This window comes from Sceloporus undulatus, chromosome 1 (assembly GCF_019175285.1).
Source record: "Sceloporus undulatus isolate JIND9_A2432 ecotype Alabama chromosome 1, SceUnd_v1.1, whole genome shotgun sequence".
Classification (NCBI taxonomy): Eukaryota; Metazoa; Chordata; class Lepidosauria; order Squamata; family Phrynosomatidae; genus Sceloporus; species Sceloporus undulatus.
In genome coordinates, this window is record NC_056522.1 from 72,908,147 (window position 1) to 72,931,244 (window position 23,098).

General features: G+C 39.8%; 1 protein-coding gene across 1 annotated transcript in view; it reads left to right on the top strand.

Annotated features, from left to right (window-relative positions):
• WDR27 (WD repeat domain 27) overlaps nt 1-23,098 on the top strand; it is a 125,848-nt gene that overhangs the window by 37,811 nt on the left and 64,939 nt on the right. The window contains exons 16-22 of the mRNA XM_042444018.1: nt 3,071-3,139; nt 3,391-3,494; nt 5,920-6,009; nt 10,569-10,690; nt 12,926-13,059; nt 17,142-17,239; nt 18,475-18,596. Coding sequence (XP_042299952.1) covers nt 3,071-3,139; nt 3,391-3,494; nt 5,920-6,009; nt 10,569-10,690; nt 12,926-13,059; nt 17,142-17,239; nt 18,475-18,596 — 739 coding nt within the window. The remainder of the gene's footprint in view (nt 1-3,070; nt 3,140-3,390; nt 3,495-5,919; nt 6,010-10,568; nt 10,691-12,925; nt 13,060-17,141; nt 17,240-18,474; nt 18,597-23,098) is intronic.

Genomic DNA, 23,098 nt, shown 5'->3' on the forward strand with positions numbered 1-23,098 from the left:
GCTCCCTCTGAGGCCAAGATGACAGTTACAAGAGGGAGGAGCCTCTTCCTTCAGGCTGTCCCTGATGTTGCTGGGTCTGCCTGATCGCTCCCTCTGAGGCCAAGATGACAGTTACAAGAGGGAGGAGCCTCTTCCTTCAGGCTGTCCCTGATGTTGCTGGGTCTGCCTGATCGCTCCCTCTGAGGCCAAGATGACAGTTACAAGAGGGAGGAGCCTCTTCCTTCAGGGATAATATACTTTTAGGGATAAAGTAGAGCATATTATAGTATTCACTTGGCTAAAAGGTGTCATTACAAGAATATACAGATGGTTGAATTGCATAAGATTCTTCAAAGGGAAGATGGAAGACGAAAGCATTGTTTGGAAATCAAATTTGGAAGGTGACACTCTCTCAGCTTCAGAAGCTGACTCATATCACATCATCATCATCATCATCACCACCACCACACTATCATTGTCAAAGCAGGGGAGAATTGTTAGCATTAAAAGCACCAAAAATACACAGAAAAGGCACTTTAAAAATGCATTTTTAAAAATGCACTTTAAAAAATACACTTTAAAAATACACTTTAAAAATGCACTTTAAAAATACAGTTTAAAAATACATACAGTACTTCCTCCTCCTCTTCCTCCTCCTCCTCCCTGGCGCCAAAAAAGGGCAAAGGAAATGGCCCTTTCCTTTCCCCTCTGGCTGTAGCCCAGCCCAATAGAGGAAGAGCACCTCCTCCGGAGCCTGGCTGGCCAATGGGGGCAGACTAGGGTGCTCACAGGCTCAGGCCTGGAGAAGGGGCGGGCTGTTCAGCCCCAGCTTCAGGAGGAGGAAGTCCTCCTCATTAGCCCTGCACGCAGCTCTGCAAGGGCCAGCAAAGGCAACCTCCTCAACCCGTGACAAGGAGGAAACCGTGCAGGGACGCCCCCTAGTGGTCAAAACCTGGGATTGTCCCACCCCCAGCCGGGTTATGGCAACCCTATCAGAGGAGAAAGATATACTTATCTATAAATCTAAAAATTTATGCCCAAACATTGATCCCAATATCCCAGGTTGATTTATTTACAGGTCACTATGGAAGCATGATAGCAGCTCTTCCAGATTTCCCCATCCTGTGCAGAGAGGAGTTTAGCAAGAAAGGGCCAAGCTGAAAGAGTCCTGAGTGACTGATTTATTGCTGTTTGTTTAAGAGTCTCCCTCCCACCCGCATGTCTGGCTGAAAGGAAAACTGAAACGATGAAGAAAAGGCTCACTGAGAGTCGCTCTTGCCATACGCACACATACACACTAAAGGAGCCTCCAAGTTTTACCCTTGACCTATCCATAGTCATGGCAAAATCCATACATGAGGTTGACTTTTACATGACCTCAACTCAGCTGCAGCTCAGTACTGAAATCACATGACAAAAAGTTATAATTAAACCATAATCTATAGAAAATGAAAAAGCTCTGTTATCTTGTTTAGTTGTTTATTTATTTTATTCCCCCTCCCCAGTGCTGGAGGGATTTAAAATCTGCTAATGTTATATTAACTTGGGCATGTTCTGTGTTCCTGTCTAAAGGCCAGACTACATGTGATAGCAAATGTTCCTTTGTCTTGCAGTTTTTTAAAAACAAAAATTGCATCAAATGATAAGAGGTTCACTACACCATATGTGATGGTCTTCTAAGAAAATTAAAAAATACTGGGTCAAAATATATATGCAAATACAAAATATATTTAAAATCCAGTACACAATGACCCCAGAGTTATATTTGTTAAATATAACGTCTGCCTTAAAAAACAATGATGAAAACCAAAACTGGAGGGTGATACTGTATTTAATAACAGCAGCCAGACTGACTATAGCTAGAGAATGGAAAAGTGAAGAAGCCCCATATATAGAAGAATGGACACAAAAAATACATGGCCTAAGAGAAATGGATAGATTAACGAGCTTGACCAAAACAAACCTAAAGGAAAATTAGAAGAAGATTGGTCATCAATCCTGCAGTACTAGGACACACTTGGAATCAGAAAGGAGTTTATTGAGTCATTAAGGAGATAAGTAGCAGGCTTTGGTAACAAAATAATTTTCCAACTTCAGATGTATATGTTTAAATGTAATAAAAAATAATCAGGATTGGAGAATAGAAATATGATAATATGAAACTAAATTCATCCAGTAAAGGTGAATAAACCGTAAACAAAATAATAGTTACAGTGAATCAGAGAAGAATGGTTAAAATAGGTTACAGCAGGGGTAGGCAACCCTTTTGAGCAGGGGGCCGGGTTGCTGTCCCTCAGACAACTGGGGGGCCGAAGCCCAAAAATAAATAAGTAAATAATTTAAAAATAAATAAATAAATAAATAAACTGGGACAAATGTAGGACAAAATTTTCAAATGGAGGGCACTTTTTAAATAAAAAATGGAGGACACGCGAAAAAAATTTGCTGATTTTTTAAAAAAATGTTAAGATAAATGCATGTTTCTGAGGCTTCTATAGACAATTGCCCAACCATGCCCCTTGTGTGAAACGCCAAAGGCCCCAGCGGCAATCGGCGGCAGGACCGGGCTGGGGCCGGTCCCAAGGCCTCGCCGGGCCGCATCCGGCCCGCGGGCCGCAGGTTGCCTACCCCTGGGTTACAGAATGTAAAGGGACAAAGCTACAAAATAAAAGGAAAGGTTAAGTTTAGACATGTTATAATTAACTCTGTAGAAGGAAAGAGTGTGATCAAGTAAGTAAACGGGATATTTAAGTTATAAATATAAAACTGTATGGTATAATCTTCAGAATGGAAGTCAACACAATGTACTAAAGATCCAAGAAATAGTATTTTTAAAAAAATATTTACCTGTTGTTGTTTTTAAAAAATCAATAAATATATATTAAAAATGATAGATGTATGGGAGTGATAATTGGAAAGATCAAAGCAAGCATGGGAAAGAAAATTAACTCTTTCCTTCCCTTTTATAGTCCTGAAGTTAGTCCTTCCTCTAAATCCAGATTTCATCTGGGGGGAAATTCCCATATTGACACTTTAGGTCAGGTCTAGTTTGGTCCTAAGTGCTGAAATCTATACTTATTTGCTCCTGCAGAATGACAATGTTTTCTCCGAAGACTAATGCAAAGCAAAACAATTCAAAGTGCAAGAGAAGAGTCAAACGGTGAGTGGATCCATGAAGAAAAAATATTTATGACACCGCATCAGTATTAGCATTATCCTGCTATTTCTCTGTGGGAGAGAACCAAAAACAAAATAAGACTTTTGTAATTCCTTCAGCAGTGAGTAATATGCAATACACCTGCATATGAATTTGTGGAAATATTACATTTGCTTTTTTACTAATCATTTTCATTATGCATCATAACTATTTTTTGTCCTTTTCCATTTCTCCTGTATTATTTCTTCTTGAAGAAGAAATGAAGAATATCCGCTTATAAAATCTCCACCAAACAAATTTGAGAGGCAGGTTACCGTAGCTGGCAAATCCACTTCTATATGCTGTATTCAGTATTCAGGTACAGAAAAAAAAAACACTTTTCCATAGATTTCCAGTTAGACGCCTACAGTATTTAAATATTAAAAATATTTTATCCACCTAGGGCTCAGTAATGTTACTTCAGACATTACATTTGCTGTAACTTAAGGCAGGAGTGGGCAACTGTAGAAGGCTAAGGAATCTCATTAACCCTCCAGGAGACCTTGGAGGGCTAAACACACCCCTCCACTCAGTGCCACGGGGGTGGGGTGGGGGACTTTTTTTGCCTCATATGCCCTCTCACAGGCATGGGGACATTCTCACCATGTTTTTGCAGTTTCCAGGGGAGAGGCCATTTTTTAACAATAGGAAATGATCAGAAGTCTGTTCACTTCCTATTTCAAAAAAGAAAGCCTCTCCTGGGCATAAATTGACCTAGAGGGATTTTTATCCCAGGGGTCCAGGGAGCCTCCAAACGTGATGTAAATGGCCTCTACAACTCCCAGAAACCATTTTGGGGCATTTGTGGGACCCTGGGGGGCTCTGGAAACCACAAAAACATCATGGGGGGCACATGTAGGCCACAAGCCACACTTATTCTACCCTGATTGCACAGTTCCATACATGTCTTCTTGAAAGTTTCAATGGGACTTAGTTTCAGATAAATCCATCTAGGAATGCATCCCAAGTGAGGAAAGTAAAATAATTTTACTGAGGCAAAATGAGGTATTTCTTGCCTAGATTAATAATTAATTATCACCTTAATAATCTATAGAAATGGCACCAGCTTCTAGCTTTCAAATTGCATTTTTTTGCTTATTGAACTCATATTTTGTATTTAGTAATAAGTATGTGTTCTGATTTGTTGAACCTTTTCACTTTAACACCTATAACTGAGCCAAAGATGTGGTACACACGGTGCTAAAGCGCTGTGCTCCGCCATACTAGGGTTTCGGGACTGCGTAGCAACCACACGGTCCCTAACCCTAGCACGTACAGATGGCGGCATAATGGCAGTCCCTCGTGTACATGGGCACCGCCATTATGACATAATGGATGCATAGTGTCCTCATGTCACGCTGCGCCAGCTACGTCACGAGTGCGCCATTGCCGCACTTGGACGTAACTGGCGTGGCAGAAAAAGAACCTTGTGGGTTCTTTTTTATCCAGAGCGAAGCTGTGTGGTTTGGTGGCTGTGGCTTCGCTCCAGAGGAAACTAGACCACCGGCAGGCCACCCTTTTCGGGCGGTCTGTCCCGCCCCAAAGTCTCCAAGACTAAAGTAGTTGTAGGCAGATGATAGATAAGTTTGTGCTAGGGCCCTTTCACACTACACAATGATGGAATTATAGTTCCACTTGGAATTGCCATGTCTGCATCCTGTGGAATTCTGGGATTTATAGTTTGGTAAGGTACTAGATCTCTCTGACTGAGTAAATGGCTAATCCCAGGTTTCCATATCCTAGGATGATCCAGTTAAAGTGAAATCATAGTGCTATAACTGTGTAGTGTGAAAGGTAGATCTTGGAGTGATTTTTCAGGATAGCTTCGAGTATCTTGATGGTTGAAAAAAAGCAGCAACAGAATTATTTCTAATTAAACTAAACTGTTGAAATGAAGAGAGTTTGGAGTAAGCAGGGGCGAATTTTGGCATGTTGCTTTCTGTTTAAAGGATGCATCCCCCTCTCATTGAATGAGCATTAATCAGCGTCAAGAGCTGCAAAGTTATTTTCATGCCTGATGCTGAAAAAATCCACAAGTTTCTCCCCCTGGTGCCCTGGTGGCACAGTGGTTAAATGCCTGTACTGCAGCCACTCACTCACAAACCATAAGGTTGCGAGTTCAGTCCCAGCGAAAGGGCTCAAGCTCAACTCAGGCTTGCATCCTTCCGAGGACCCTAAAATGAGTACCCAGATTGTTGGGGGCTTACACTTTGTAAACCGCTTAGGGAGTGCTTAAGTGCACTGAAAAGCGGTATAGAAGTGTACTTGCTATTGCTGTTGCTACAAATACAATAGCAATATACCTAGTAATCTGATGTTCTCCCATATTATCTCAAATTAACTCCCTGCAGCAGCCACCTCATATCTACCAAATGGTAGAGTTGGCCTCTTAGTGAAGAGAGATGGAAGGAGGATAGGCTTCACTCAGTTTTCATATCTCAAAATACATTTCTGGGGTCAGAATTATTTAATTCCAAATGTTTGTGTTTTGCCTCTGACGCTTTGTGGAATTTGAGATTCTATTAAAAACAAAGCCGGTTTTAAGGCATTGACATTTTCCCCACCCTTGGACTACTAAACTACTAACATGTACCCCCTCCCCGCCAAATTCATCCATCCATCCATCCATCCATCCATCCATCCATCCATCCTTAAATACAGTATATATAAATACACTGTTTTTAAAAATGCTTTGGTATATGTGTTACCATGATTCTGTTAAATTCCTATGCTAATAATTATAGGAGATGGAGATCTGTTGGCTTGTGGTTTAGCTGACAACACCCTGCTAGCATTCAATTCAAATCTCACAGGACCACCAACTGTTTTTTCAGGTAAATGTCAATATAGTAGTTGAATCGTCCCTTTGTCTTTACATTCGTGAGGAAAAAACAATATACACACACAATTTTAGCTTTGATATCAATTCAGTGTATATTGAAAACTGGAAAGTTGCATAAGGTTTAAGAGGTCAAAGAGATTCTATCAAATACTTCCTTACAGTAGACACTTGCTATGTAACTTTATATATAGGCTGGGGTCAGGATGTGCTTGGTCCATTTCAGCAAGTTTCTAATATGGTCACATGCTTGCTTGCTTTGTGAGATGTGTAGTGCTGCTGACTGCCACATGTGCATCCCCCTCCCAGCATGAGTGCTTGGCTTCTTCTGGCTCACTGTCATATCCTTCTCCAGTTGAGCATGCTGGAATTGAACAACCTCCTGTGAGTGCAGGTCTAAAACTTCATAGCAGAAGGCCTTGCCCAGAAGATTAAGAGGTGATATGATAGCCCTGTTTAAATATTTGTAGGGATGTCATATTGAGGAGGGAGCAAGCTTGTTTTCTGCTGTTCCAGAGAACAGGACCCGGAACAATGGATGCAAGATACAGGAAAAGAGATTCCAGTCATTGTGGCTTCTAGGGAGAATTCACATGTAATTCACATATATTTGCTTAGAGGTAGGGAATATTTGGCCCTCAAACACTTTGGACTACAACCTATAATTTCATCATTGGCTATACTGGATGGAGTTGATGGGAATTGTAAGCTAAAACATTTGGAACAATTCATCACCTCTCTTGTACTAGTACATTTGTACTTGTACAAATAATGTAATAGTTTGTACATTATGTTTTTAAAATTTAAAGTTGGTCATAAAGATTACATAATCTAACATTTCGGGAAAAGATTATAAGCAACAAGGCAGCAATTTTAATAACAGTATGACATACACCTGAGATGGTAGGGGATGGAATGAGCTTGTTTTCTGATGCTCTAGAGCAGTGGTCCCCAAGCTGTGTTCTTTAGGAGATTTTGGACGTCAGCTCCCATGTTGGTCAATAGTCTGGGATTCTGGGACCTGAAGTCCGAGGTCCCTTGAAGCGCACAGTTTGGAACATAAACTAATAGATTCAAATCAGAAGAAAAAAGATTTTTTCAAAATATTAGGAGGAACTTATTTAATGTATCAGCTATTCAGTAGTAGAATAGACTTCCTCAGAGGTTGTTGGACTCTTCTTTGAATGTTTTTAAATAATGGTTGGATGGTACTGGAAGAACATCTCTAAGGATTGCTTTAGTTGTGTATTCATATCCTATTCCCCACCACCACTCCCTTCTCCTTTTGTGTCGTGTCTTTTTAGATTGCAAGCCTGAGGGCAGGGAACCGTCTAACTAAAAGATTGTATGTACAGTGCTGTGTAAATTTACAGCGCTTTATAAATAAAAGTTAATAATAAATAATATTAACAGTTCAACATTAGGAGGAACTTCCTGGCAGTAAGGGCTGTTCGACAGTGGAACAAACTCCCTCGGAGTGTGGTGGAGTCTCCCTCCTTGGAGGTCTTTAAACAGAGGCTGGATGGCCGTCTGTTTGGGATGCTTTGATTGAGATTTCCTGCATGGCAGGGGGTTGGACTGGATGGCCCCTGTGGTCTCTTCCAATTCTATGATTCTACTTTGCGCAAGCTAGGAATTTATATTTACTAGAGGAAGCTTGACACCAGGAGAGTGAAAGAATCTTGGAAGATAAGAATCACCAAGATTAGGCGGAAATTAATAGATTGAGATGGAAAGATTGGCTCATTCCATCTGTTCTGTGTATATAGGAAAGGTTTCCTGTAAAGCATGATATGTTTACATGAATTGAGAGGACTGAATTTCCATCTGGGAGGTATGTGCATGTCTCCTTTTCTAGGTAATGGATTGTTGCATTGCTGTGTGCTTGGCATTAATTCTGTCTGGGAAATTCCACCTGAATAGTAATAATAATAATAATAATAATAATAATAATAATAAAATTTATTTCTATACCGCTATTCCAAAGATCATAGCGGTGTACAGCAAGTAAACAGAACAATTAAAACAACATAACCCAAATACCCCAACATACACAATATCATGTTACAGTAAAACAATAAAACAGTTAACAGTTAAAAACAGCTAAAACCATGCAAAACAACCCCATACAAATGGCTGAACAGATGGATTCCACCAATTACATTGCCAGGGAAAAAGAAAGATAACAACAGGCTCATGGGGGGAAAGCCTGGTGGAATAAAAAGGTCTTCAGGTTCCTCTTAAAACCATCAAGGGTGGTAACTGTACGGAGCTCATGGGGGAGAGAGTTCCAGAGCTGAGGGGCCGAGACTGAAAAAGCCCTCCAAGATGAATTAAGCCGAGCATCTGGAACTCTTAAAAGATGTTTCCCACCCGATCTGAGAGTGCGGGGCGGATTGTATGGGGAGAGGTGGTCCTCCAAGTACCCTGGGCCCAAGCCATTTAGGGCTTTATAGGTAATAACCAACACCTTGTATTCGGCCCGGAAGCGAATAGGCAGCCAAGGAAGATCTTTCAGGACTGGTGTTATATGGCAGGCCCTGGAGCATCCAGTAACCAGCCTAGCAGCCATATTCTGCACTAATTGAAGCTTCCGGGTTTGGTACAAGGGTTGCCCCATGTAAAGCGCGTAACAGAAATTCAATCGAGAGGTTACCAGAGCATGTACCACGGTTTCAAGGTCCCCCCGGCCCAGGAAGGGACACAGCTGGCATAACAGCCGAAGCTGATAACAATTGCTCCTGACCATCACATCCACCTGAGAGCTAAGGTGAAGCAACGAGTCCAGGAGCACCCCCAGACTGCGAACAGAGTCCTTCACAGGGAGCGTGACCCCATTCAGGACAGGTGGAAAAATTTCCTTACCCGGGCCAGGAGAGCCTATCACCTGTACTTCCGTTTTCTCTGGATTCAGGCTGAGTCTGTTTTCCCTCATCCAGCCCATTACCGACTCCAAGCAAACATTTAGAGGAGAGATGCCATCCTTAGTCACTACGTCAGTTGGAGACACAGAGAAACATATTTGGGTGTCATCAGCGTACTGATAACACCGCGCCCCGTGTCTCTGGATGATCTCTCCCAGCGGCTTCATGTAAATGTTAAATAGCATGGGGGACAAAATCGCTCCCTGAGGGACCCCAGATGTAAGGGCCCTCCTATTGGAGCGACAGTCCCCCAGCTCCACCATCTGGAACCTACCCGAGAGGTAGGAACGGAACCACTGCAAAGCAGAGCCTCCGATACCCAACTCCCTCAGGCGATCCAGAAGGATACCATGGTCGATGGTATCGAAGGCTGCTGAGATGTCCAAGAGCACTAACAGGGACACGCTCCCCCTGTCCATGCCCAGACGGAGATCATCAACTAAGGCGACCATGGCAGTCTCAACTCCATAGCCCGCCCGAAAGCCCATTTGAAATGGGTCCAGATAATCTGTTGAAAGCAGCCGAATTTGCCTAATTTTCTCTTTAGTACAAGAATGCCAGCAAGTTTATTTTTATTTTGCTTTCTCTGCTAAAGACAATCTAAAAGATCAGATGTTCCTGCTTTTTACTTCAGGATATATTTGGTAGCAGGGAGAAGAGGTAGAGATGGGATCACTAAAAGAGTATGAAAGGGTCTTACCAGAGCCAAGACAGCATAATATTTCCAGTTTGGCTGGTGCGTGCGTGGGTGGGAACTGTTTTCCACAGGAAGGGAGTCAGTGGTGCAACAGCGGTACTTCTCTCAGTAGCTTTCTTTCAAGAGTTACTATTCCCCCCTCCGCACATGCCATAAAACAATTTCTTGTTCAGGTCAGTAGCCACAAACATCCTAAAATGAAATTACTCCTGGTACATTCTTAAGAAAGTAAAGCTGACTGGCAGAATTCAATAGAAAACCTAGCACAGTGGTAAATTCACACTCAAATTCACACCCTGAACATTCATAGTAGTGTATAGAAGGATATATGGTTAACTTTATTATGCACTGAACAGTTTTATACCATTTATTGTTAGGTTTTAGAAAATGGTTGTGACTAAAATGGAGAATCTATCTACAAATTAAATAAATTGCAAAGTAAATGTTAGTGATGTACACTAGGGGACAGCATAAGACCTTTAAATATTTGAAGATTATTAATTTTCACTTTGGAAAAATGTGCAAGTTTCTGAAAACTAGCCATAATATCAGTTTTTTCTCTGTTAAATATTTACTTTTGATTACTCCAGTTAACTCCAATTTAGTTACAGACTCAAATTTGCCTGTAAAAACCTTATTTTTATGAGTTAATTACAAGTCTAATTTCTTCTATATTTTTATAACAAGAAATCTGTGTAAATCTTTCTGGGTGTATGAAATAGATTAGTACTGTATTCAAATTCTAATTTAAGCCTATAGAGCTTCATTATGTCCATGTGCACACACACATATATGTACTTTGTTTTGTTTTGTTTTAAAGTAAAATAAACAGTGATACTTTGGGGTAAAAATCTTTTATAATTCATTGGTGATTTATGACAAACATATTTTCCAAAAATTTATTTTGAAAAATGTATTTTCTTTATTTGTTAGGGCATGATGGTGCAGTTAACTCAGTTGGCTGGAGCCATGATAACCACTGGCTTGTTTCATCTTCTGAAGACCGAACATTAAGGATCTGGTCAGTCAGCAGTGCAGAACCTGCTTTATGTCTGGTAATAAATAGTTTATGCAAATTTGGCATTTTGTATGCTGCTTGGACTCCAAATCATGCTGATTATATGCATTTCAGAAATAATACCCATTACCAACCCCTCTCTCCTCAATTTTTATTTTCCTGGATTGCCGACCAGTTAAACAATTCCCCTCCCTCATCTTAAATAGGCAATTAGCAGCAGAAATTTAAAGATAAAGTTAGAATGACATCAGGTCACATTAAAATTATATGTAGACTAGGGATCAACAATAAGAGATATGTGGACCTTGTTCAGTGCCCTGAGAGGATACTACTGTATCTGGAAATAGTAGCCCAGAAGCAAATGAAGGTTGTGGAAGGCATGATGTCTGGCAAGAAAACTTGCTAGCCAACCACATACATGAGCTGACACTGGAAATATCATGTCTCTTTTTACCATCCTGAAAACAACCTTTCAGGTCAATGAGTCAGTAATCAGAGGTGTAAAGAAAAATAGCAGATGACAATAAACAAAAATTCAGTGTGTCACATTGGAGAAGCCCCCATTCATCCAATGAAAATACTAAAGAAGCAGTTCTATAGAAAATTTATTGGTATAATTATGATTCATGACATGTTATATTGAGTGCTGCTTTTTCCTCTTGGTGCACCATTTATATATTGCTGTTATTCATCAGTGGTGCAGTTTCACCTCTCAGGGCCTGTACACACAGGTCAAAAGGCCCCTGCTCCCCCCTGGTCTCACATTGTTTTGTCTGGACAGTGCAGGCCATTAGTTCTGGGCTGGGATCAGGCAGACTGGGTGTGGATTCTGCTTGATCCCGACCCAAAGGGGGCCTTAATCTTCATCTAAAAAAAGAAACTCCACAGTGACAATTGGAAGACTGGATAGCCAAATGCACCCCATACCTGCTGTTGCCACTGCATCTGCTGAGAAAACCCCTGTTATGGCCTGTGACATCGAATGGGGTGTATGGGCATGTGGGTGTAGCTATGAGTTCTGTTTATGCCATTTTAGGCTGTGATGGTGTATTCTCAGCAGACACAATGGCAGAGGCAGGTACGGGGCATGCAGCGGTAGTGCATCCTTGATGCAGGGGTGAGCAGGTGTGTAAACACATCAGTATGCTGGCCTGGAAACTGATCCAGTACAGAACAATTGCAAAAGGTAGGATCCAGCAGTACAGTAGGTTGATAGTATTGTAGTAGCAATAGCAAGTACATTTCTGGACTGTTTACCAATGTAGTAAGCAGTTTACAAAGTGTAAGCTAATTGGCCCATGCTATCCTACTTGGCCCACTCTTGGCCAATCCTATCCTGCCCCTCTGCTTAGGGCCTCAGTCCTGCTAACTTCTAAAAGCTTTAAAGACTCTAACTGTGCTTTTTAACAAAGTGTAGCATGGCAATTATGGGGTGAAAATTGTTGTTTTCTGCTCTCCCCTACCCACCCCAAATACCTTTGGGAGAAACACTCCTGATCCTAGCATCTGTTTCTCTGGGGTTAATTATAATTAGCATCGTGTAATATGCAGGACCTTTTCTTTAAGAGGCAGATTTATATTGCAGTAGCAGCTTCTTTTCCTGTAGCAACTTTCTGTTCCACCACTATAGCCATTGTTGTTCTCTTATGTATTTCTACATTTCAGAAAGGAGGGACATTGCTCAAATGCAAAAGCCATTGATTTAAAGCAAAAGATCATGGTTGGAACTATATCATAAAAACCAAGGAACTTCAGACCACAGATCAATTTTCTCTCCTAACTCAAAATGTAGGCATTTTGAACCCTTCTTGTAACTTCCTCAAGAGGTTGTTGAAAAGAATGATTACAGAGTCAAAGACTTTAGATCTGGAAATCAGGAGTGTGTTGGTAGTTATAGTGAGATCAGCTACTCCTGGTGAAAGCCTGTGTTGTGGGAGAAATTTATTCACTTAGCAAGATGTTCTTACCCCTGCAACCTGTCACATTTTCCCCAGATCTACTCCAGAGGGTCCTGTAATTTTCTTGGAGGTGATTTTAATGTCAAGTAGACAGTTGCAAGGAGTGGGACAATTACTACTCTGTTCTGCTATTATTTTTGGTAGTAGTTATATCATAAAGTAATGAAGATTTGTAATTATGAAAAAATTATATTTACTTGGACAAATCATAGCAGATAACATGTTAAGAATAAAGCATTCTGTAAATAAAAATCTATAGTTTTTTATCTGAATTTTTTACAATATATAGTGTTAATTATTTATTTTTATTTCAGGGAAAGGAATATTTTCATAAACCTATCAGATCAGCCCAGTTTTATTATATAGATACATATATACTGCTGTCTTGTGGAGCAGAGTTTTACTTGTTAAGGTACTACCTTGACACCAGCAAAGACGAGATTAAACGGTAGGTAAAACAACTTGAAGGCACACAACAACAACAACAACAACAAACAAACAAAGGGTTGTGTCAGAATAAATGGTAGTAGAAGAAGCTGAAGAGGCATAGTGGCTCTGCTAGTAATTGTATAAGCATTCTGGATCAACTAGTGCAAGCTAATATCTAGCACAATGATGTAATGAGTTGTAATGAGGAGAAGCTTTGCACAAGCAGAATGACATTATTGGATATAAATGTTACAATTGTACAAACACAAAATATTCTTTAAATCCTATAAAACATCTAAAAAAACTACCAGAGAGAAAATAATGTAAGAATAGTGTACAAGTTCAGTCTTAAGCAGTTTAATTTAATTTTTTATTGACTGATGGGGTGCAATTTTAATTATGAAAGGAAATTTTAAATTTAAGATTTAAGTTAGGAGAATTTTAAGTTAGATTTGGGAAATAGGAGAGCACTTATCTTTTATATTAATTTGATTTTGATATTGCTTTATTAATATATCTGGGAATAAATTATTGTCCCCTGTCAATAAATGTTATTTTATAATTTGATAAATGAAAATATCTCACATTTTCTTCAGTATTTCAAAAAGGTTCTTATATTTAGGTTCAGGAACTATGTATATTTACGGAAATGTAATTAATTAGTTTGATGTTATACATTTTTGTATTTAAATGTAAATTTATACTGTTAAAACAGGAATTATTTTATTTGTTTACAATTGTATTGTAAATTTTTAATAAATTTTATCTGTGAGCCACCTTGGGTCTCACTCTGGGAGAATTACAGCATATAAAATAAATACATAATAGATTAGTCAGGTAAAATACAGATAACAACACAACTAAAATTAAATTGGCCAATACTCCTGGATTTTTTTTTCAGTTAAATCAGTTAGTAGTTAAAACCATTTCATCAGGGTATAGATCCATTATTGACTGGATGACTCTTAATACAGAGAAGACTAAGGAAACACATACACCCTATTTATTTGGGATCTTAAAGTGAAGCAGTTTTAATCGCTATGTGTCCCAGTTCTGGGAAAAGAGTGGGATACAAATATAATAATGCCAATAGGAGCAGCAACAACAACAACAATAAATCCCCTTGATTTCAAATGAAGAGGTTTAGTAGTTTATCACTTGAAGCTAGTAAAGAACAATTATGGTAGGATAATACCATCTTTGTCAGGTACTTATCACATGACTTTGGTCTCTGCTGTTGCTGCTTTATATTTCATACTGGAAAGCAATTGTTCATTTGCCAAACACACTGTTATCCTACTGTAATTGCACTTTATTAGCCTCATGTGATAAGCTTCTTAGTTTAGGCTTCATCAATAGAAATATAGGCCCAATACAGATGGCCAAAAGCTCTGTCATGGGGCCGATTTTAGGGCTTCGGAGGGTTGAGCGTCCATATGTGCCCATCTCTTCCAGTGAAGCCCATGCACCATCTTGCCGGCGCCCTGCCCACATGGGGCACGCGACGACACACGGACATCCATGCACCCAAACAGAAGCGGTGTCATCAATGCGTGCGAGCCCCATTGTGGTGCTTCTAAAAAAGCCGCTCTAGGCAGCTTCTTTTTAGAGTGTGCATCAATGCCGCGCTGTGGGGTTGGCAGGGTGCCAATGAGAGGCAAAAATGGGCACCATGGATGCACCCATCTGTATCGACCCATCGTGTCTAGATCAAGGGAAGTAATAGTGCCACTTTATCCTGCTTTGGTCAGGCCTCACCTGGAATACTGTGTCCAGTTCTGGGCACCACAATTCAAAAAGGATGTTGAGAAGCTGAAGCATATCCAAAAGAAGGCAACTAAAATGGTGACCATGCGCGACTTAGGCAACTGGGTATATTTAGCCTGGAGAAGAAAAGATTAAGAGGTGATATGATAACCCTGTTTAAATATTTGAAGGGATGTCATATAGAGGATGGAGCAAGCTTCTTTTTTGCAGCTCCAGAGAATAGGACCCGGAACAATGGATGCAAGCTACAGGAAAAGAGATTCCACTTAAACATTAGGGGGAACCTCCTGACAGTAAGGAGGAACATACTCCCTTGGAGAGTGGTGGACTCTACTTCTTTGGAGGTCTTTAAACAGAGGCTGGATGGCTATCTGCTGGGGATGCTTTGACTGAGAGTTCCTGCATGGCAAGGGGGTTGGACTGGATGGCCCTTGTGGTCTCTTCCAATTGATTGATTCTATGATTCTAAGTGTTTAATATTTCCATTGCAATATGTGCAAATTCAACATGTTTAAATTGGTTTGATATTCTTAGAAAACAGGAGAATAATATTAATTGTTATGGATTTCATTCAGTATTGAATGCGAAAAACGTCAGTATAAGCTGTAGTGGGAAAATTACAACATCCACAAATTACTCTGATATATTTGATTTTTAAAAGAAAAGAAGTTCAATTTGCCTTGACATTTGTTTGTGGCTTTCTTCATACCACCCTTCTGTCATTTCTTCTTTTTTATGGACCACTGTTCTGCCCTCTCATTTCTCTTCATTGTTCACTTTTTTTCCTGGTGTGTCACGTTTGGGGGAAGATGTTTGAATAGAAAAGCCTCTGTCGAATTCCACAGAGAAACATAAGAAATGTGATAAATCCCTTAATTAGAAAAGTACTGTAACACCACCTAGATTGTTTAGTTGCTGCTTCTCTCTCTCCATTGGAAAGCAGTAAAGTTCTGCCATTTAGGTACATATCTGCCCCTTCCCACCATAAAATTGCTAAAAAAAATCACTTCTCTCCTTTCTCCTCTCCATCTGGACCTCTCCCAAGGGTCACAGTCTGGGCATGCAAAATGTGGACACAAACCTCCAATTTCCCACCCTTCCCAATAACCTTCCCAAGGTTGATGGCTTGCAAAAAAGGGGGACACAAACCTCCAATTTTTCTCCCTTCCCTACAGCCTACCCCAAGGCTTGCAAAAAGGGGTACAGACACTTCCAATTTCCCTCCTTTCCCAACAACTTTCCCCAAGGCTGATGGCTTGCAAAAGTGGGGACACAGACCTCCGATTTCCCTCCTTTCCCCACAACTTTCCCCAAGGCTGATGGCTTGCAAAAAGGAGGACACAGGACTCTGATTTCTCTTCTATCTCTTCTCCCTCCCTTATACACACATTTCCCAAGATTCATGGAAATTACTGTACTGACCCATATATGTCTACCTAGAATTCTGGAGCCCATTTTTGGGCTTAAAATTTTCAACTTATCTACAAGTATATATGGTAGTCCCAGCTAGAGTAGACCCATTAAATCAATGGGAACTTAGGGAGTACATTCCATTGATTCAAGAAAATTTATCCTAGCTGGAATTACATAAGGGAACCTAATCCATATCAGGACTCTAGCATAATTGGTTTTTGGAGCTTGTACCTACTGTGGTTTAGCAGTGGGGGCCTCATCCCTGGACCTTATTCTGCAAAAACAACAACAAGAACAAAATTCTATTGCAGTGAATGGGAACTGTATTCAGATCAGGACTGCAGTGAAGGTCAAAAACATGCCATTCACCTTATTGGCATCCTTATCTAATTTGTGTGCCCCTTGTACTCAAAGGGAAAATGCATAAGGTCCCATATAATTAGGCCCCTGCATCAGCTATAATTTTATTTTAGCTGAAGGGTGCCTTTGCATCTGGAAATCTCCCCACTGGATAGTTAGGGTACTCTCTGAAGAGTTGTGAAGGTTCTCTATGGTCTCGTTCCACTTCTACTGAGCTGAATGGGACTCCTTGAGACCACCTTTTATTCAAAACAAATTGCTGTCACCACCCAATGATTAACCAGTTGCATCCTATCAACACATTGGGACATTTCCTAGCATTAGGTGGCAGTTTTTCCCACCTGAAAAGAGGAAGAAAGGACATGTTGTGCTAGCAGAACTCTGCTTGCATGGAACCATAGTTCAGTATGTACATTAGAATGAAATATCAAGCTGAACTAGCACTATAGAAATATTTATGAATGTTAATGTTTGTTCTATGTTTTCCTGAATTTGTAAGAGTAAGAACAAGCTACTGCTGATATGTTTTATTATCTGGTGCCATTTATATTATTTCTGCAGATATAGAAGTAAGAGCATTTGCAAATCAATACAGAAATTTGCCATGGCATCTACAGTGGAAATTTCCAGTCTTTCAGCCGTAAATGAATTCTATTCTTGTATCCTTCCATCAATTATTACCTGTGTTCATCCTTTTAGTAAGAAGTACTTGATTGTAAAAAGTTGCTGTTAGATCGTTAACTATAATTCTTTACTGTAATGATTAGAGTAAAATAATAATAAAATAACAGTAAGAAGCCATACCATAAGCTTTAATAATCAGCTGGTGATGCAAAAGTACTAGTGAATTAAATCTGAGAATATGCATTACTATAATACAACATTTTTATATTTGTTATATCTAAAGGGAACGTAAATTATTATTGAACATATTTAAATTGAACAATGATAAAAATAATTTAATAATAATATCCTTGTATAATAATATCCCTGTAGATTAAACAATGATAATAGTACTTAAGAGAGGGTAATAGGATTATTAATTAGGATAGCAACTAGAGAATATCTGCGAAGTCTTATTTTTTCTATTTTTCTTCTGTTGTCTTTTTAACTAGGAGAAGGGAGGGGGAAAGAATTGAAACTTTAATGATTTCTCTAAATATGTGTTGTTTAGAGGGTTATGTGTGTGTATGTCTGTTTGCTTATGTATTTAATTAATTATTGAATAAATATTTTTCAAGAAATATATCAGTTATTTCTACCACTATGATATTGAACTGGTGGTCCAGTGAGGGGGTTTACTAGACAAAACTGCTGGCTATTTTTCTGTGCAAAAAGATAGTGGTGGAGTCTTCAAGCCATTAACTTTGAGCACTGGGAGCCAAAGGTAGAAATGCAAGGTGCTATATCCAGCCCATGCAAGCACAGGGTTGACTGAGTACATGGTCCTTGGTCCAAGAAGGGTCTGATGGTGTCATCAAGGCACTTGTGAACTTAACATGCATGTGCTTACATAGTGCTAGCTGTGGTGTTCCCCACCAAATGCCTGTTTCCTTGTATATAAAGATAAGAAAAGAAATGCCATAGACTGAGAGTATGACATATTGTTACAGGCTTGATAGCTCATCCTTTTGCCTAGAAAAATGATTTCATTGGATGCACTAGTGCTAAACAATATGTTTGTCTGTTGATGGTTTAGTTAGAACATGACTATTAAGACAAATTAAGAAAATATTTCAGTAAAGTTTTATGCCCCTAATTCAGGTTATTTGAATGTAGTATATGTTTCTTTATATGCTAAAATATGTATTTATGAACAAGTTTAAAAATGTTTATTTTTGTAATAGCAATTGCACAATTGCTTTGACAGAACTTTAACTTGCAGATATCACAGATATTGTTCTGGCAGCTGGTAGTAACCGAGCACTAGAAGTGTTTGACCTCAATACTGGCTGTAGCGCAGCAGTAATAACAGATGTTCATTCTAGATCAGTTCACCAAATTTGCCAAAATAAGGTAGGCATGAGATTCATTAATCTTTTATTAATATTAACATTTCCATTATAAGTACAAATGACCTCAAAAGCACATTAAGAAAAATGATCTTGTGATTGCTGTTATACCTCAAATTTTTGCAAGGAGGAAAAGATTCATATTTAGAATGATTCTACCTGTGTTGGAAATATTAAAAGTTGGCACACCTGATACAATGAATGTAAAAGTAAAGGCACCAGATACTGTCTACTCTTGATACCTAAGCAAGGTCAGCCCCACTTCATACTTGAATGAGAGGCTGCCAATGAATACCAGGTATGTTTGGCTATATTTCAGAGGAAAGAACTGGGGAAAATCACCTCTGATTATTCTGTGCCTAAGAAAACCTTATGAAATTCACAGGATTGCCATAAATCGACAGCTGACTTAAACACACACACACACACACACACACACACACACACACAGAAAGAGAGGCAGGGGTGGGCAACTGCTAATGCTGGGGGCAGTATTGTGCCCTATGGACCCTGGAGAGCCTCACTTCCCTCACTCCATTCCCCAACATTGGAAGGGGATTTATTTTATTGCAAAATAGCCAGTAGTGCCATCCCCCAAGCAACTGGCCACTCTGCCCTGTTTTGGGGGTACTCTCATCTTTACTAGGCCTCTAGAGGCCTGCCTTTGACCTATACAAGCCTGTCTTCAAAACAGGAAGTTGTCTGAACAGGTCTCATCCTTTTATGATTTGAATAAAGGGTAAAAGAAGGTTGCTAAGGACCTAAAGGGGCAAGGAGCCCTGAGAATGTGTCCTCAAGAGGTTTTCCCATGTGAAATGAGGACAAGGACCCTTGGAGGCCACAAAAATGGCCTTGGGCCTCATAAAGTTTGTAAATTATACTTTGTTTAGCCATTGTATAAGGAAGCATCAACTTCTGCTTCTCAATTTACATAATTCTTTGGTTTGTTCAGCAGATGCATTGTATCACAGACAGAAGTAATACCATTGTTCAGCAGAAAAGACTGTATAGTGAGGGTATTGTGAGTTGGAGTACTGACACTGAACACTGACCTCACTGAACAAGTGAGATATGGAAGAAAATATGCAGTGTAGAGTGTTCCTGTTCAGGTTTTCAGTTAGCTGACCAAATCTTTTTTCACATTTCTTATCAGCCTTTCTGAAACTTTCCCTCCTCCAAACATCCAGTCAGCATTCTTAGATTTTGGTGCATGTGTAGTCCTCCTGAGTCTGCTTTTCCATCCCTCCACTTCCCAAACTTAGGATATTTTTTTGTAAACCATTTTTATACATATTTCTGAAAATGTGAAAATATCAGGGACTCTTTCCCCACCAAAGCAGGCTGATATCTGCTCTTCATATGTGGATGGCATTTTTGGTTTCATGAGGATAGACACTTGAAAAAGAATGTGAATGCTAAAATCCTATTACACACATTTAAGGTCTTAATGATGTTCGGATGATGAATATCTGCTTTGTCAAATGTTTTGCCTGCACACCTACTCCAAAACAAGAGATACATGGAAAACATAATGATTTCCACATATACTCCCTTATTTTTAATCTTGAATATCATGGCCTAAATCCAATTACCATATATACTTATGTATAAGTCAACCCCAAATATAAGTTGAGGGCGGATTGGGGGGGGGGGGGGGGGAAATCATGGATTTTGATATGACCTGTGGTTAAGTCGAGGGTCAAACTCACGGGCATATAACAAAGGATCTAAATGGAGGGGAAAAACATCACTCTCTCCTTCTCCCCATCTGGACCTCTCCCAAGGGTCACAGTCTGGGCATGCAAAATGTGGACACAAACCTCCAATTTCCCTCCCTTCCCAATAACCTTCCCCAAGATTAATGGCTTGCAAAAAAAGGGGGGACACAAACCTCTGATTTTTCTCCCTTTCCCACAACCTTCCCCAAGGATGCTGGCTTGCAAAAAGGGGGACAGAGACCTCTGATTTACCTCCTTTCCCCACAACTTTCCCCAAGGCTGATGGCTTGCCAAAGCGGGGACACAGACCTCTGATTTTCCTCCTTTCCCCACAACTTTCCCCAAAGCCGATGGCTTGCAAATGTGGAGACACAGACCTCCAATTTCCCTCCTTTCCCCACAACTTTCCCCAAGACTGATGGCTTGCAAAAAGGAGGCCACAGATCTCCGATTTCTCTTCTCTCTCTCCACCTTTTCCCAAGATTTATGGAGGAGTATTACTGTATTGACCCATATATAAGTCTACCTAGGATTCTGGAGCCCATTTTTGGGATTAAATTTGTTTATTTATTGACATGTATATACAGTAGTCCCAGCTAGAGTAGACCCATTAAATCAATGGGAACTTAGGGAGTACATTCCATTGATTCAAGAAAATGTATCCTAGCTGGAACTAAAACAATTAAGGTGCTTGATTAAGTCAGGTTTGTTTTTGATAAATGTTCGTTGAAATCCAAAAATCCAATTTAAGTGTGTGCAGATAAGCATGTGGCACAGTATTATCATCAGCAAGAACTAGTGTGACATAGGGGCGAAGCACACAGCCAATTCCTGGCTGCTCCAGCCACAATCGGGCCTCGGCCACGGTGATCGCACGGGCCATTTCCAAAGTGGGCTGCCTCATTCCCAGGCCAGCAGCCATCAGGAACTGGATTATTTCCACTCATTTTTCATCTGGTCCAAAAGACTGGATCATGGCCTCAGAGTGGCTTCCAGCTGCTTTGGGGGTGTAGTCATGTAAATGCCACACCTCAAAGTGGCCAGAATCTGCTTCTTTGGGCACATGGGTTTTGGGACATAGACTTTTGAGCATTGGATTATGCTGCTGTAGACCAGGGTTTGAATCCCTGCTCAGTCATGGAAACTCATCAGGTTGCCTTGGGCAAGTCACACTTTCTTAGCCTCAGAGGAAGGCAAAAGCAAATTTTCCCTGAACATTAAGTACTGTACTTTAATTCTTGTTTAAAAAGGAACCATTCCCTATTGAAGGGCAAGAATGTAATCTATCCTGGAAGCACTGACATCACTCTTCTCTTATCCATCCAGCCTTTAGGGTGAGCACAAACAGTTAGGCCTGCTGAAATTTTAAAAGTTCTTTGGCATTGTTTTCCTTTGCTTCTTCCTTTAGATTATTTGTTACATCCCCTAGGTTTTATTCTTGCTTTAGCCATAGGCCATTTCAAAATTCACAATTTTAGCCCCAAAACCTGCCCTCGACTTATACATGAGGTTCACTTATAGTTGAGTATATACAGCAATCCTGTTTCCAAGTATTCATGCTTAGGTCACAGTATTGGTTAAAATATTTTTCTTATATTGGACTGGCATCATTAGAGCTAAAATAACATACTTATTATAAAAATAATCTGTCAGCAGTTCCATTTTAATGCTGATTTTCTATTAATATTTACACAACCACTATAAAATCCACTCTTGGATAAAGCTTGTTATGCTGTAGTCAGAAGGGGGGAAATGCTCCCCAAATTTAGTCTGAATAAGTTCCACATTCTACATTTCAGTACTGCAAAACACTTCTTGTGGTTTCAGATATTTTTGTTCATCCATAAATCAAAATTTTAAAGATGTTTTCAAAAGCCAATTAAGCTATTATTTTAGACTTTATTTTTTATTTTAATGACATGAAACTAGATCGTTCTCTTAACCATTAAAAGTTACATAATCTGTCACATTGCAGGGAGTCAATCCAAATAGCAGTTTTCTGCAGATTTTCCCTAATACCTCTAACCCTTCTATATTACTGGTATGCATTAGAATTTTCAAGTTTAAAACAGTGTGACAAATATGGCATGGAAAAGGCACATTGCAGAACCACATCTTCCTGTGGTAAAATGTTGGAGGGAAATATCCATCCTCATGAATTGGAGCTGGTTGTCCTTTTCAACCTTTCCTCATATGGTCACTTCAGAATATGTGTTTTCTATGCAGCTAAGAACACAGCAACATCCTCAGTGTATGGAAATTATGAATGTATCCTCACTTTCATGATATTGCAAGTTTCCTAGCAAAATGAGTATTTTCTGTGTATCAGAGGTGAGCAACTGGAAAGCTAGGTGAGCACATTAGTCCCCTAGGAGACCTTGGGGAGTTCCACTTGCTTCCATCACGAAAAAACAAACCCAAAACTAGTTTTTGTCCACTCCAGGCCAAATGTATGTGGGGGGCATTTTCACCATGTTTAAGATTTCAAAAGAGACTCCTTCTGGGCTTAATTGTGGTGAAAATTTGCCCCATGTCCCTAATGGATGTTTTGGAATGTTTGGTTGCAACAATTTGGAAAACATTGCAAAGCTATTTTTGTTCCTTAGAAAGCCCTTAGCTCAGGAGCTTCCAAATGTGGTAGAAATGCCATGCCCATCCTCTAGAGTGTGTTTGGGGGCCTTCTGGAACAAAACAACATTTGCATGAAATATTTTTGACTGCTGGGGTGGGCCTGGGAGCCACAAAAATGACCTGGAGGGGCATGTGAACCAGAAGCCTCACTTTGCTT